The 14,359-nt window shown below is 38.3% G+C and overlaps 1 protein-coding gene across 2 annotated transcripts in view; it reads right to left on the bottom strand.

Moving 5' to 3' along the window:
• scaf8 (SR-related CTD-associated factor 8) overlaps positions 1-14,359 on the bottom strand; it is a 195,190-nt gene that overhangs the window by 22,185 nt on the left and 158,646 nt on the right. For both annotated transcript variants that reach the window (XM_041217396.1, XM_041217387.1), the window contains 5 exons: positions 11,554-11,633; positions 8,546-8,663; positions 7,405-7,536; positions 5,534-5,652; positions 5,203-5,396 (listed from right to left, as the gene is read on the bottom strand). In XM_041217396.1, the coding sequence (XP_041073330.1) occupies positions 5,203-5,396; positions 5,534-5,652; positions 7,405-7,536; positions 8,546-8,663; positions 11,554-11,633 (643 nt within the window). The remainder of the gene's footprint in view (positions 1-5,202; positions 5,397-5,533; positions 5,653-7,404; positions 7,537-8,545; positions 8,664-11,553; positions 11,634-14,359) is intronic.

The raw sequence follows: 14,359 nt of genomic DNA on the forward strand, positions 1-14,359 counted from the left end.
AACCACACAAGGAAATATCAGGGAAGATGACCAAAATCTTGATGGAAGAGGTAAGTTTTAAGGAGTTATAAGGAGAAGAGCAGTTTTGAGACAGAGGGGTTTAGTGACGCAATTCCAGACTTCAGGCCCTCAGCAGCTGAATACAACTCCGTCAATGACACCAAAGAAAACTGGAGGTGCCCAAGAGACCAGAATTGGAAGAGTGCAAAAATCTGAGAGAATTTCAGGGTTAGAGGTTAGAAATAGAGAGGCAAAGGGTCACAGAAAAATTTGAAAACAAGGATGGTAATTTTAAAACTGCAGCATGGCTGGGCCAGGAGCAAATACCATGCAGCAAATTGTTGTGAAACCATGCTTTAAAAAAATATTTTTAAATTTACTGCGTGGAAACCCATAGTTTATTTTTTTTTAAACAAAATTCTAAAGCCACATTCAAGTCATTTGGACTCATCATCAAAGATCGCTGCACATTGCATCGCTGTACCTTCTACCTTTCTAATCTACTGAAATGAAGACAATCTGTCTGCAAAGCCTCACCAGGAACAATTGCCTTGAAGGATATGAATGGGAGCCATCTCATATCCCATTAAGTAAAGCAACCAGATAATCATCTGGGTACTCAACTGGGTCGGGACAAAACATTTGACGTAAATCACCTGGAGACAATTTGACCCTGGCTGAGACAAGAATTCCCAGCATGATCTATCGAGTCAAGGTAACTGGGATACATGAGCCACAACCATATTTGGATCATTAGACAACTGGAGAGGGGTCAGGTGACAAGCCAACCCTGTGTGTTTCAACACCTGCTCTCTCTGCAGAACAGGACAAGCAACAGAGATGCTGAAGGAACAAGACTCAGAGTGGGTCCCTCTCTCCATTCAACGTGCAAGTTTTGAACCCTGTCTGCTGATTTTAACTATCCAAGCACTGCAGTGATTTTCAAAACAACTCTACCCAGTGATGTGGTCTCCAGCAGAAGATAAATCATTCATCTACAGCTTTAAACCACCTCGATGTGACAAACAGCAGGACCACTGAGCAAAAGCAACAGGACCACCAAGTTCAGCCTGAAGCAACAAAGTAATCAATCTTCAACAGCTGTATACCCCATTAATTACTCCAAATTACTTAATTTATCCTCCCCACTCTGTAATCTATTTGTTTGTGTATTTACTTTGAGACTCTTTTGTGTGTGTGTGTGTGTGTATGTATGTATGTCTAGGTTGGAGCATCTTTTTGTTATTTAACTGAGACCAGGTTAAGTACAATTAAAGCTATTCTCTTTGCTTTTTAAAGACTCAAACAAACCGGACTGATTGTGTCTTTTACAGTCACAGCTGTAAACAGTTAAATACTCACGGAGTTGGAAACTATATCTATTTTTTAAAAATCCTGTTGCAGTCAAACGAGTAGGGGGAAGAGGGGAGCCATTCAACCCCTCCTCTCCTGATCATAAGTGTACAGGGGTGATAGATGGACGGGACTTGGTGCAAGCTAGGATACAGGTAGCAGAGTTACTGTGTATCCAGCAGTATCCCCCCGAGTTATGTCACTTTCAGCTTGAAGCTGCAGTTGCTTTGATGGCTAAAACAGTTTATTTTAAATATGTGAACTGGCAGATGGAGTTACGATTTCTAATTGTGATCAATTGTGTGAAGACCAGTCTCAGAAGATGATGAATTAATAAATGGTTTGCAAGTTATGTTTGCATACTTTAAATGTAACAGATATCGCACGAAAGAAGCCCTACGACATAATATCTCAGTTCCAGTGCTAGTTTACAATTCTAGTGTAACAGAAACAAACAATGGGAGGATTTATACTTAAGTTGTCCACATAAATTATCCAAACTTAAAGGTCTACAACAGTTTCAACTAACGGATACGAGGTCCAGTCCACAAAGCAGGCACCTGAAAAGGAAATGTTAATCATTGCGGATGGATTCTAGTTTCAGTGCTATTTTAGTATCATGTTGTCATTTTAAATGGGATTGCACAGGATATATTGCAAGAAACAGGCCATTTGGCCCAACAATCCTTGTCAATGTTTATGTTCCTTGAGCCTTCTCCCATCTTTCCTCCATAGCCCTCCATTCCCTTCTCTTGTCTAGCTTCCCTTAAATGCAACCAATCCCTGTAGTAGCGTGCCCCATATTATCACCACTCTCATATGCCTATACATCGTTTTGATATTTTGGCACCATAACTGCAAAATTCAAAACAGATTTAGCATAACTTGCCTACTTTTCAATTCTATTCCTCTAGTAATAAAGCCTAGAACTTGGTTTGCTTTTTAAAAAAAAATGGCTGACCTAACCTTACTTTTGGCGATTGGTACCTCACCCAGACTTGCACCTTCCAAGTAAGAAGTGACCTCCCTGTTCTTCCTAGCAAAACTGACTACCTCACATTATCTCTGCTGAACTTCATCTGCTAATGATTTGCCTATTCTGCAAGTTTATTAATGGCCTTCTACAATCTCTGTTTCCACCTCAAAAAATTCAATTAGATTGGTAAAACAAGATTTTGAAATACATGCTGACTGTTCATTGTTACAATTTTTGTTTCCAGATACTCTTTTTATTCTCCCCCTTAGTGGGGATTCCATTAGTTTTCTTACAACTTATGTTATGCAGACCAGTCTATTATTCCCTAGGCATATTTTGTCCCCTTCTTACACGTAGGAAGTACATTGGCCAACTGCCAATCTTCTGGCACTACACCCTTTTCTAACAAATCATTAAAAATATGCAGTAATGCCCCTGCTACTTTTCCCTAGATTCTTTTAAGATATGAGGATACAATCTACCTGGACCAGGGTATTTATCCTCGGAGTTTGTTTTAGTTTATTCAATATATTTTTTTTGTTAAATGCGTTTATTATTCATCTCATCATTGTATGACATGTCTAATTCTTCTATCTCCCTGGTGAAATGAAATAATTATTTAATATTTCTGTCATCTCTCTGTTGATACCTGTGATATTACCCTATCTATCCCTTTTCATGGTCCTATTCCAGTCACAGCCTTTTTTATTTATGTGCCTATAAAATATTTTACTATGTTCCTTGATAATTTAATTTCATAGTTTCTGTTTGTCTTCCTAATTGTTCTTTTGAGTTCTCTCCTAATCTCCTCATTCTATCGCATCATGAACTCCTTCGCTGTCTATGTACAACTATGTATTACTGGATCCAATAGCAAATCTTCCCTTGTTGGACTTTTTACATATTGGGTTAGAAAAGAGCCCTATCTCAATTGTAGGAACGCCTTTCGTTTTATCTATTGCCCCCTTCCGTCCAACTGATATTAGGGAATCTGTTTTTGAATAGTCCTTCAACTACAAATAAATTTGGCCAATTGTTTAAGCCGATCCACACCTCTCAGGTAGCATTTTATTTTTCCAACTGTGAGGATGATGGAGAGCATTTTGTAGCATCTCACATATCTTCTAGTAGGCATTTTACCATGATGAAAGGCTAATCCTAAAACCTGGGCATATTAATTTATACATGGCAATGAACAAAAACATGTTTTGATTCATGGTCAGTTATGTGTCAGGCATGGTTCAGTCTCTCCTCTGAATCAGAAGGTTATGGGGGTTCAAGTCTGCTTCAGGATTTGAGCACAAAAATCAAGGCTGACACTTCAGTGCAGTAATGAGGGAGTGCTGCACTGTCAGAGGTGCCACCTTGCAGATGATATATTAAACAGAGGCCCATTTGTGTTCTCAGGTGGACCTAAAAGATCCTATGGCACTACTTCGAAGAGAAGCAGGGGAATTAACTGCGGTGTCCTGGTCAATATCTTCCCTCAAACAACATCACAAAAACAACCTGTTTCCTTTTCTGAGAGCTTGCTGTGTGCAAATTGACTGTAGAGTTTCCTACATTACAACAGTTACAGTGATTACATTTCCAAAGCACTTAAGAACTTGGTGTGGTTGTGAATGATGCTATATAAATGTCGGTCTTTCTTTCACAACTGATTCTGCTTAAGGAAATTTCTACCCAGTCAATGCAATAGCAAGTATTGGTAAAAAGCCTGAACTGGAACAATTCCTTTAGTTTAAAATCTGTTCTACTTTACTGAGAAATTATAATTCATATTTCATAATAACCAGATTTAATGGTATAAAGAATTAATATATGGAATAATAAATTCATTTTCATCCAACAACATACATCATTCCTTACTCTAAATTACTAACCTTTCTTCAGCTGCCCTACTAAAAGGTATGCAGCATTGTTTAGTACAAATTGCAGACTAGCCAGTGTTGTGGCTAAAGCTACACCATTTCAATCACATGCATTATTGTAGAAAATATCCTACATACACGCAAACAATGCAGGTAAATATGCTTCACGTGTACATTTACTTATCTATCATTCAGTAATTAAGTAAAACAGTCAATGATCAAAAAACACACACTTGCTTTCCATTTCACCATTTTAGCAACAAGTGCATAAAAAGTACTTGTGCAAATGGCATGCACATTTTAAGTACTGCAATCACACGCCCGAGGATAATATCTATTACTCTGTTTATATAAATTAGAAATGCAATTAGGCATATTTGAATTTCCAATTAGCCATGTGTCTAACAGGTAAGATATGGAACAACACTGGTAGACAAGTGCCACACAACAGTTGAGAAACCATTTCAATAGCCCTTCCCTTGGCAGCAAGCTAAGATCAGGAAAGCTTCCAATTTGAATCCTCTCAATCTCTCTTGTGCAGCATGCTGGTTCATCAATTTGTGCTGTTAGGATGTTTTAATTAATAGATCTGTTCATTTACAGTACAAGTTCAATAAACTAATCATTTCTGCCCTTTTTTAAATCTGCAAAAATGTTAGGAATTTTACAGTAAAGCACAGGTTTTTTACAATGGACTAAATTGATGCAACACTACCTGATACAAACAGTTGTCTATTGCATCGTGTGAACTATTGCCGTACACTGTATTATGAATTTGGGGAAGACTGGGGTGCTGTGAACTATGAACATAAATGGAGAAACATAATTCATTCCAATATCTCCACATAATTCTGTCCAGAACATATAGACAGTACGCTACAGGTGTAGCCTTTGGTATTATAAGTACTTCCTGTCCTGTTTAGTAGGAAAAAAGCAAACCTTTGTGACACAGTCAATCACATTCAAAAACATAAGGAAATTAATCCTTTTGTAATTACATACCACTAAGTGTTTTAGAACGGATAGGTGGCAGACCCTTTTTCTGGCGTTCCTTTTCACGCTCCCTCGCTCGTCTTTCACTAGAGTAAGATCGAGATGACTTCCTTTTTCTCTCTTTTGACCTTGAGCGAGAACGTTTCCGATGCTTGCGTTTACGAGACCCTGACCGGGATCTGGATCTTTTCTTTCGTGGTGATCTAATTAAAAATTACACCAAACTTAAAGGTTTCAAATATAACTTTTACTATGTTATAATTTGTAGTAGATTATCTTAAAAATATTCTAATTAACGTTTGAAATGAACTGCCTCAAACAATAGTAATAAATACTGCACCTTGAACGAGATCTTGAGTGTGTCAGAGATCTTGAACGTACTAAAGGTTTCTTTTCTTCATGCTGAAAGATTTCTTCTTCAATAAGGTCCTGACCATCGGGTGCATCAATATCCATATCCTTAATAAACCAAGGTATCATTAAGAACAAAGTTAGCAATTAGGGTCAATGAAGTGCAGATTTGTTATAATTTATCTGATTCTGGGCCAAGTGATGAAAATCAACTGCTCTGAAAATTACCACTGAATGGCCCCAAACATAGGGACGGTCCCTTTGTCTATGACATCTTTTGGCTATCCCCACCTATCACTGGCCCTCTATCCAGCTCTACCCCCCGCCCCCCCTCCCCCGCTTAAACCAGCTTATATTTCACCTCTTTTCTATTTTTACTTAGTTCTGTTGAAGAGTCATACGGACTCGAAACATTAACTGTGTTCCTCTCCGCAGATGCTGCCAGACCTGCTGAGTTTTTCCAGGTATTTTTATTTTTGTATAGAGACGGCATGTCTGGTACAACTGCACTTTCTAGTTCCAAACACTGCATGTATCTTCTGGCATGCAGTGTTATGAATGGGTACACACATTAGTACCCATATTTTCCAATTAGTTAACAAGGATCAGTGTAAAAATGAATTACTCCCATTGAATGTTGCCTAGCAATAATATTTACTAAATGAATCTGCAAGACCTTACAAATAAGGAGGAGTAGGCCATTCAGCCCTTCAAGCCTGATCCGCCATTTAATAAGTTCATGGCTGATCTGATAGTAGCCTGAAATCTGCATCCTACCGACCCCCAATAACCTATCACACCCTTGCGTACCAGGAATCTATCCACCTATGCCTTAAAAATATTCAAAAACTCTGCTTTCACCACCTTTGAAGGAAGAATGCTCCAAAGATTCATGACCCTCAGTGAAAAAATTTCACCTCATTACTGTTTTAAATGAGCAACACCTTACTTTTAACAGTGACTCCTAGTTCTAAATTCTTCCATAAGAGAAAACATCCTCTTCACACCCACCGTGTCAAGACCTTTCTTTACGTCATTCCCTCTCTCCAAAATAGTACAGGATGGTAAAAGGTAGTAAAAATAAATTTTAAGACCAGTATGTAATTACCAGGCAATAAATTCACGAGTCATTCAGGTAACATTATTCAAATGGTTTATGATATACTTTGAGATCATGGGGCTATTTCCATGGCAGAGAGGGTATTGCATTTAGGGACATGACAGACTGAATGGTCTCCTTCTGTGCTGTGACCATTCTATGGTTCTATGAAATGCCCTGATTTTTTTGGAGAATGGAATGCTTTGTTAAAGGGAATAGTTGAAACAGAAATGATTGCATCTTTTAAGGGATGAACTTAGAAAAATTGGAAGCAGAGGAAGATAAAAGGCAAAGGGAGTGAGAGACTAGGTTGGTTTTGGAGTGCTCTAGCTAAGAATTGACACTGATGACAGCGCAAACAGCCTCCTTCTGCAAACTCCAACAGGTATAAAATTAATGCTAGAACTAAATCGTATGTATGGGGATTTTTAACATATAGATTGATGAGGCAGTTATATTTAATTTCCACTTCTCTTATTCAACACTTGTCAAGATAATTAATGACAGTCAAGATGTCCTATTCAGTTAATCCAAGAGGAGGTCCTGAATAATTAGCAAATGTGATGTAACCACTCGAAGTTTAATGAGTGATATTAACAGAGCCTTTTTAAATTATTACAAAATAAACGAAAAGCTGCACCAGTTTTAATCTCTCAGATTCAGAAAAAAAAGTCAAGCGCTTTTTCATAAATGTGCATGCCAAACCAGAGGTTGATTATCATACTCAATGCAATCTTTAACTGTACAAAATTGTCTCTCACCTGTTGCTGTTGCTCAAGAGAATCCTCCACTCTGATTTCTTGCTCTTGTTGCTGATGGTGAGTGCTGCTCTGGGAAGGGGTCACTGACTGTTCTGATCCAAAAGTTACTTCCTGATTGTCCAAAGTTGCATTCTGCAAAATAAGGCATTTCATAAGTGCAATTTGCACACCAAGACTCATTCTCTAGAGCCGACTAGTCCTGAAATACTCTTTTGGCTGTCAAAATACAGCACGTACCATTTTTTCTAGTAAAGAAAATCTAAATGTCCAACCATCATAATTTGCAGAACAAATGACACTAGTTTTGTGGCACCAGTATGAGCATGACTGAGGGCACTACGTGTTCCAAAAAAATTAAGGCCAACCATTTATCCTGTAATTCCCAAATAGTATAAAAGAATTTCCCTTACCACTTCTTGCAGGCAAGTTATGGTGAGTCAATTGCAAAACAATGAATTTGATGCTAATGGAATGCATATTGTTACAAGCACAAATCATTAAGCATTAAAACTACAATTAATAGAAAATTACTGTGCATGTTCTGACTTGGAAACATGTTATTTATGGGCTAAAGTAGGATAAATCTAGCCTGAAAGACTGTAAAGAAAACAAAATACTGAATTACGAATCACTTATACAGCCAAATATTAGGAACAAGTGTGTTACAAAGTTTTAAAACGTTTTACTACAATCTTTGTAGCTAAATTGCTGCAAATTTGCCTCAAAAATAAACTCCAAATTGTAAGTACTGGAAACAGGCAAAACAGAAATGGTTCAAAAATGATATGTGGGCTGTCAACAGAAATGAAGAAAGAAGTGTATCGCTGCTTCATAAATTATGACAAGTCATTTGACAGTGAAGCACGAATAATGTTGAAGAAATGTATGCTTAGTCATTGTAAATAAAATTGATGTTTGTTTTACCAAGATTCAAATATACACACTTAAAAATAACTTTTAAGTCGTCACATTAAACAGGTACAGAAATAAATTGTTTCAAGGCATATCTTAACAGAGGCACAAACTGCATTGCCATCACTTTAAATGTATGATATTTCTTCTCAGTCTTGGGTGTGAACTGCACTATTACAACAGTTTGTGCCAATTATATTAACAATTATCTTTCACACTCTGCCTGTACCTGCTGTGTCTGCTGCTGCTCCATTAGCTGCTGCCGAAGTTGCTCAAAGTTTTGCTGCTGGAATTGCTCAGCCAGCTGCTGAAAAAGTGACGTGTTCATGGTCTCAGTTACAAGAGGTCTGTAAATCAAAGAGGTAACCATTTACCACACACATGCAAACAACAGTTCTCCTTTAAGAGACTGAAAAAATAATAACGCTGAATTCACAGCTTTCAAAACAAACCACTGGACATTTGAATAATAGCATATTTTGTTAGTGTTTAAATTAGACAGTCATTTTAAAAAGACATTAGGACAGTATATGCTTACCATCAGAAAATTACAATGAGCTTAATTACATTTCTCTGCAGATGATCAACATTATGCTACAATAGTTGGTTTTGCTAAAATCAGTTAAACATTAGAAAATGCTGTTCGTAACTGAAATTACTATAAAGATTGCCCCCTCCAAAAGGCATTTTTTAAAAATTTAAAACTTGCAACTTCCAACTTCGTAAATGTAATGCATTGTGTCACAACAAGTAATACAAACCAATAAAATCCAGCACTGTGCTGATATTAAACTGGGGTGTTAGCAGGTAAACTACAATTGGTTCTCAGATGATTTTAAACCGAGAACCAATCAACCATGCCACAACTCAATGGCCTCTGCTACTAAGTATGGGTATTTACATCAGGTTAACCATAATGACCCCGATACTCAAACAACACAAGAGCACTAACAGTAAAACACTAGGCTGCTCCTGGTACATGGGAACAATATCCTGAGAACAATACCGGCCCTTTAAGGAGATATCCAGGATAAATTATTCTAATAAAAGAAAGCTTACAGATAGGAGATACAGCAATTTCCTATACTGCAACATGATGTGCCACAGGAGAATAGCATTTCACAATGCACCAATTCTTTATGCTATAATCGTTTTTTTCTGGTGTGCTTTCAGGAATGGCATGCAACGGAAGCTTGGAAAGGAAAGAAGAAACAATGTAGAACCAAGATGTTACAAGAGGGATTTAATAACTGAAACCTAGATTACTAAGGATTATTCACTTTTGTTTGTGAAATATAGTTTAAAAATAGTGTCAGTTATACCGAGTTTAAGTAACTTCTGAAGATACAGAATAGCAGATGTTGCATTAATGTAAGAAGGTACTAATCACCAGGTGTTCTACTAAGGTGAACACATTCCAAACACACTTGTTTAACAGCTGTGAACTGGTTTTCTCTCGCTTCAGCATATCTCTTCTGTAATAGCTGATGACTTCAAAATCAAATACGTTATGACCTTCTAATGTAATGGTGTATAATAGGAGTTCTCTTGTTGAATACATTATCAACAAATATTGACATGCCAGGAATGCTGACAAAATCTCCCAAAAATACCAAACATTGTATTACTGGTTTGAATTATAAATCTTTCAATTGTGCAATCAACAGTTGCCAAAACGAATATAGTTAGCAACACACATAGAGCAGTATGTCTCGCATCTTAAATCAACAAAAACTGCATTCCACCTTCGTTTCAAATAACAATTTGTAACAAACCAATATCACATTTTGAATTTCATATATGGGTTCCAATCTCATGGTATGCATTCCAGTGGTAAAAGAACTGATGAATGTGGAGTGCAAGTGACAAGATTGTAAAGCATCCAAATCAAGTCAGAACACTTTCATTTTAATCAAAGCTTATTAACATACTTAGGGTTGCACTTATGGTTCTGAGATGTAGCCATAACCCCTACCACCTCCTCTTGCTTATACTGTGCAAAACCTCCCTGATTATGATAATGGAAATGCAAAGAAATGAGATTAGAGAGAATGACATCCAGGAACCCATGGCAGTCAGGTAGTGGAAAATGCAACAGCAAGAACTTTAATTTCCAATGTCTATTGTTGGAAATGTTACATTTTTCCAATGACTGTGCAGTGTACATTATGAATGAAGTACTGAAATTCATTCAGTGTTATCTCCAGCATGTTTATTTCTATTTACCAAAAAGGCTAGTCAACAAAACTGAAGCTCATTGGATAGGAGTGTCAGTGTCAGCTTGGATAAAACATTGACTTTAGGACAGAAAACTAAGTCATGGTAAAAGGTTGTTTTGTAGACTGGAGGATAATAGACAGAGGTGATTATATATTTAACTGCAATAGAACATACTAGAATGGGCAGACAATTGGCAGATGGAATTTAATACAGAGAAGTGAGAGGTGATGAATTTTGAAAGTAGTAATAGAGATGCAATACAGGCTAAATGACAGTCCTAAAGAGTGCATGGGGACAGAAGGACCTGGGGTTTCATGTACATAGATCTTTGAAGATGACAGGAACAGAGTATTTAGCAAAGCACATGGGATCTTGGGCTTCATAAATAAAAGGTATCGACTGCAAAAGCAGAAATGTTATGCTGAATCCTTAAAAAAGCTCTGGTTAGGCTGCAACTAGAGTATTGCATCCATTTCTGGTCACCACACTTTAGGAAGGACAGAGGACATTTACAAGAACAGTTCCAGGAATGGCGGGTTTTAACTACAAGGTGAGGTTGGAGAAACTGGGAGTCCTCTCCTTGGAGCAACGGAGATTGAGGGGAGATTTGATAGTGGTGTACAAAATTATCACAGGCTTAGATAAGGTAGACAAATAGCTGTTCCCATTAGTTAATTGCACAAGGACTACGGGGCACTGATTTAAGGTTTTGGGCAAAAGATGCGGGGGAAACGTGAGGAACAATTTTTGTTTTTACACAGCAAGTGGTAATGAACTGACACTCGCTGCCTACGAGGATGGTGAACTACATGGATGGAGTGGGGGAATGGGACTGAATGGGTCACTCAGCAGAGAGATGACATGGACTCAATGGACTGAGTAGCCTGCTTGTGTGTCATAATGACTCTATGATATTACAGTTAAAATAAAGCTACATTTCGTTCAAAGACTCCAGAAGCAAGATGTGCACTTATTTGCAACTGGGGGATAATATGTATAAATAAGACAATTTCTTACAGCTGGGATGCAGATGTTTCTTTCTTAGTTTCGTCTGAACGATCATGTTCTTCATCATACTCAAATCTGTCAAGGAGTTTCTGTATCAAAACATACAAACCCAATTCAGTATTTCACAACCAGATGATTCAATAACAGCGTTCATCAAACTAGCCCTACCTATATATACGTCCAGTTTTAATTGCAATGGCTACTTCATTCAGAATTAGAGATTTCTTCAAAAGCAAAAATGCATTTCGTTTATTGTGGTGCCTCCTGTGTCCTACAATTTGCTGACAATGATAGTCTGACCCTGGAGACGATATTGCAAAGAAAATGAATCGAAATTGCTGTTTCTGAAGATCTTCAGACCTAAAGTAGTAGCTTTCACTTCTGGAAACACCAACACCATCCCTCTCGACTTACTGCAACCTTAAATACTCTAGGAACTTATGGATATTTTGGCTAAGTATGACAAGATGCAATTTACTGATTTGTAACCAAATTGGAACATTTAAGCAATTGTAGTTGCACTTGTGCTGTGGAATTGCAAGATGGATTCTACTCATCTGGACTATTAGAGGACCATTTCTTCTCCAGGGTTGTTCTGCAATTTGAAAGGGACACAAATAAAGTGGCCACTAACTATCAAGAATTAATTGCCCTCATCAGCTTGAATACTCATAGGCTTTGTGGTTATCAGCATGATAGTACAAAAACAAGAAGCTGCAGCTTTTCGCTTTTTAATTTACTTTTCTCTTTATTCCTCCAAGAGCACTCTCTTCCGTTGTCATCTTTCCTTTCACTTCTCCATTTTCAGGTGCTTGCCCCTCTAATTCCCAACCCTTCAGTACTCCTTGACCTTCCAACTTGCTGCCATCTGAGGTTTAATTTGGCTTAATTAAGCCTACAGTTTCCTTTTGTGCCTCTCTAAGCATCCTTCGATTGCTCATTGAGGCACCTGACACTTACTCTTGAAAAGCAGGAACCCCAATTGCCCCATCTTGCTCTCTTGTCAGCCTTCCCATCAAGTCCACCAGCTGGGGTCAATCTTGCTAAACTCCTTCCTGTCCAGCTCACCCCTCCCACTGCTGACCCCATGGAGCCTGCTCTCACCATCCCTCTTAGCATCTCCCTCCAGGATGTCCATTTACTTGCAAACAAGGACCTTGCCCTCATGACCTTATCAGAAACCTGGCTGAGGGGTGATGACACCTTTTCCCTCAATGAAGAAACACTGAAGGGCAAAAAACGTTAGTGGGGGTTGTATAAAGGCCCACAAACTGTAATGGTGATGTTGGGAATGGCATTTAACAGGAAATTAGAAACGCATGCAATAAAGGAACGTCTGTAATTATGGGTGACTTTAATATGCATTATAGATTGGACAAATCAAATTAGTAACAATAGTGTAGAGGAGGAATTCCTGGAATGTATACGGGACGTTTTTCTGGACCAATACGTTGATGAACCAACTAGAGAACAGGCCATCCTAGACTGGGTACTGTGTAATGAGAAAGGAATAACTGGCAATTTAGTTGTGCTCATCCCTTGGGGATGAGCAACCATAATATGATAGAATTCTTCATCAAGATGGAGAGTGACATAGTTGATTCTGAGACTAGGGTCCTGAATCTTAATAAAGGAAACTACGGTGGTATGAAACGCGAGTTGGCTATGATGGATTGGGAAACGTTACTTAAAGGGATGATGGTGGATAGGCAATGGCAAACATTCAGAGTGCATGGCTGAACTGCAACAATTGTTTATTCCTGTCTGGCGCAAAAGTAAAATAGGAAAGGTGGCCAAACCATGGCTTACAGGGGACATTAGAGATAGTATTAGATCCAAGGAAGAAGCATACAAATTGGCCAGAAAAATCAACAGACCCGAGGATTGGGAGCAGTTTAGAATTCAGCAAAGGAGGGCCAAGGAATTGACTAAGGAGGGGAAAATAGAGTACGAGAGTAAGCTTGCGGGGAACATAAAAACTGACTGTAAAACTTTCTATAGGTATGTGAAGAGAAAAAGATTGGTGAAGACAAATGTAGGCCCCTTACAGTCAGAAATAGGGGAATTTATAATGGGGAAAAAAGAAATGGCTGACCAACTAAATACATACTTTGGTTCTGTCTTCACAAAGGAGGACAGAAATAACATACCAGAAATGTTGGGGAACACAGGGTTTAATGAGACGGAGGGACTGAAAGAAATCAGTATTAGTAGAGAAATGTGTTGGGGAAACTGAAGGGACTAAAGGCCGCTATATCCCCAGGGCCTGATAATCTGCATCCCAGAGTACTTAAGGAAGTGGCCCTAGAAATAGTGGATGCATTGGTGATCATCTTCTGAGATTCTCTAGACTCTGGAACAGTTCCTACAGATTGGAGGGTAACTAATGTAATCCCACTATTTAAAAAGGGAGGTAGAGAGAAAACAGGGAATTATAGACCAGTCAGCCTAACATCAGTAGTGGGGAAAATTCTGGGGTTCGTTATAAAAGATTTAATAGCTGAGCATGTGGAAAACAGTGGCAGAATTGGGCAGAGCCAGCGTGGATTTAGGAAAGGGAAGTCATGCTTAACAAATCTACTGGAATTTTTCAAGGATGTAACTGGCAGAGTTGATAGGGGGAACCAGTGGATGTTATTTTGTTTGGACTTTCAGAAGGCTTTCGACAAAGTCCCACATAAGAGATTGGCGTGTAAAGTTAAGGCGCATGGGAGTGGGGCAGTGTATTGAGATGGATAGAAAAGTGGCTGGCAGACAGGAAACAAAAAGAGTAGGAATAAACGGATCTTTTTTTGAATGGCAGGCAGTGATTAGT

Source organism: Carcharodon carcharias, chromosome 2, assembly GCF_017639515.1.
Source record: "Carcharodon carcharias isolate sCarCar2 chromosome 2, sCarCar2.pri, whole genome shotgun sequence".
Taxonomy (NCBI): domain Eukaryota; kingdom Metazoa; phylum Chordata; class Chondrichthyes; order Lamniformes; family Lamnidae; genus Carcharodon; species Carcharodon carcharias.